Genomic DNA, 2296 nt, shown 5'->3' on the forward strand with positions numbered 1-2296 from the left:
CGGACCCCAGTGGGTCCCGGCCCCCCCTGCCATGTTCCCCTGACCCTGCTGAGACAGAGAAGAGGCTGCAGGGAAGGGAATTGCCATCATCATCGAGCCCAGGGTGCTTTTCCCTCCATCAACCCATTCCCCTGGTCTCCAGCCAGGGCAGCAGAGCAACAGCCCCCCGAGATGGGAAATACTCAGTGGGGTTCCTCTGTGACCTCTGCTAATTAGCTCTTTATCCAACAACTAAAGGGTTGTCTCACCCCTCCACACCGGGACCAAATTGAGCTCTTTTTGGGGGTGCTACAGGCAGAGATACTTGTGTTCAAACTGACACTTTAATTACTGAACAAGCTCAGGACTGTGGAGGATGCTCTGAGCAACGTCGCCTTGCTGGAAGGAAGGGGGGGATGAGCTGCTGGTGCAGCTCTGACCCCAGCCAAGGGAAAAAAACCCCACGATATATTGCAGAACCACCAGAATGAAATGACATCTCACCCCTTCAAGCAGGGTTTTGGTGCTCGGAACCAAGAGTTTCTCTTACCGTGATGTGACAAGGACCAGAGCGACCTGTGCTGGGGCAAGGCGAGTGTCGTGGCTGAGGCAGGCAGGCTTCCCCAAGAGCCTGGAGCAGTAGCCAGGCTAATTGGGCTGCTTCCAGACGGCCTCTTTCCGGGGGTAATCGATCCAATTTCTGCAAGTAAACTCGACAGGGAAGCAAGCTAGATAATCACGATTTACTGGGTGGAAAATCAGATAACGGAGGTTTCAGGAGGTAAAGGGAGTTGTGCAACCGATTCGGGGAAATGGAGTAAATCGATGTAATTGGAGAAGTGAATTTCTCCTGAAAATTTCTTCAGATTCCCTTTGGATAAAGGCAGCCACAAGAATGAGTGTCACCTCCTCGATCAGGTAAGGGAGAACCGCTTCTGTAGGTGCTCGGTAAGGTCCCAGCTCAGCGCAGGTGAGCACACCCCTGTGCTCGGGCACGCTCGACCCACACACGAGCACAGGGATGTTCTCGACACGCTCCCTGGTCCATCTGGAAAGGCGCTGAGCCACGTCACAAGCACGTACCTTTGCCCACCAAGGGTGACGGCAGCTCGTGAGAAGCCAAGAGAGGCCAGGCTGCACTCCGCTCGTGAGAAGCCAGGAGAGGCCAGGCTGCACTCCCTGCTCGGTGCATTGAGCGCGCACACGTCTGGGCCCGGTAAGTCAGCTTCTCGCTCCCTCCTCTGCCACCCCCAGGTACACTAAGATGAAAACGGCCACCAACATCTACATCTTCAACCTGGCCCTGGCGGACGCGCTGGCCACCAGCACGCTGCCCTTCCAGAGCGCCAAGTACCTGATGGAGACGTGGCCCTTCGGGGAGCTGCTCTGCAAAGTCGTGCTCTCCATCGACTACTACAACATGTTCACCAGCATCTTCACCCTCACCATGATGAGCGTGGACCGTTACGTCGCCGTGTGCCACCCGGTCAAGGCTTTGGACTTCCGCACGCCGGCCAAGGCCAAGATCATCAACGTCTGCATCTGGGTGCTCTCCTCCCTCATCGGGGTGCCTATCATGGTCATGGCGGTCACCAAGTCAAAAGGCAAGTGGTGGCTTCTGGGAATAGGTCCCCTCCTGTCCCATCTGTCCATCCCGGACTTGGCAAACCCAAGTCACCCGGTCCTGTAGCAGGTTTGAGCTCAGTGCTGGGCATCCCTCCCTCCATCCATGGGGACATGGGGATGTGCCCCTCACAGCAGGAGACAGAGTGGGGGTGATCCAGGAGGCTCTGCAGGGAACAAATCCCGGGGCCAGAGCAACCACGATATCCCCTCATCACCCTGTGGGCAGGGGCTGGTGGGACAAAGCTCCTGGGGAGTCTCTGCAAAGAGCAAGTGGGCATCTCCGTGCGTTTTAACAAGCATGGACGTGCCCAGCCACGACGGAGCAGCAAGCAGGCGGTTCTCATAGCAGACACTCTGCCGGCCCCTCTTTGATCTTAGCTCAGTCAGTTGAGTGTGGCGCTAACAACACCAAGGTTGCGGGTTCAATTCCCGTTCGGTCCCCATGTGTTGCCTGATCTAGTCGAGAGGCGGCATCCCTGGCGGCAGGGAGGTTGGATTAAAATGATCTCTAAGGTCCCTTCCAGCTTAGGCCATTCCGTCCTCTCTCCTGCAGATGGGATGGTTCTGTGCACGCTCCAGTTTCCCAATCCTCCCATCTACTGGGACACCGTGACCAAGATCTGCGTCTTCATCTTTGCCTTCATGGTCCCCATCTTGGTCATCACCATCTGCTACGGGCTGATGATCCTTC

The 2296-nt window shown here is 56.6% G+C and overlaps 1 protein-coding gene across 1 annotated transcript in view; it reads left to right on the top strand.

The window, feature by feature from the left end:
* Positions 1-1233: 1233 nt before the first annotated feature.
* OPRD1 (opioid receptor, delta 1) overlaps positions 1234-2296 on the top strand; it is a gene marked incomplete at its 5' end in the record, with an annotated part of 1482 nt that continues 419 nt past the window's right edge. Inside the window, 3 exon segments of the mRNA XM_009876964.1 lie at positions 1234-1583; positions 2159-2294; position 2296. The exon segment at position 2296 is cut by the window's right edge and continues 419 nt beyond it. Coding sequence (XP_009875266.1) covers positions 1234-1583; positions 2159-2294; position 2296 — 487 coding nt within the window.

Source organism: Apaloderma vittatum, unplaced genomic scaffold, assembly GCF_000703405.1.
Source record: "Apaloderma vittatum isolate BGI_N311 unplaced genomic scaffold, ASM70340v1 scaffold29869, whole genome shotgun sequence".
In the NCBI taxonomy this organism is placed as follows: domain Eukaryota; kingdom Metazoa; phylum Chordata; class Aves; order Trogoniformes; family Trogonidae; genus Apaloderma; species Apaloderma vittatum.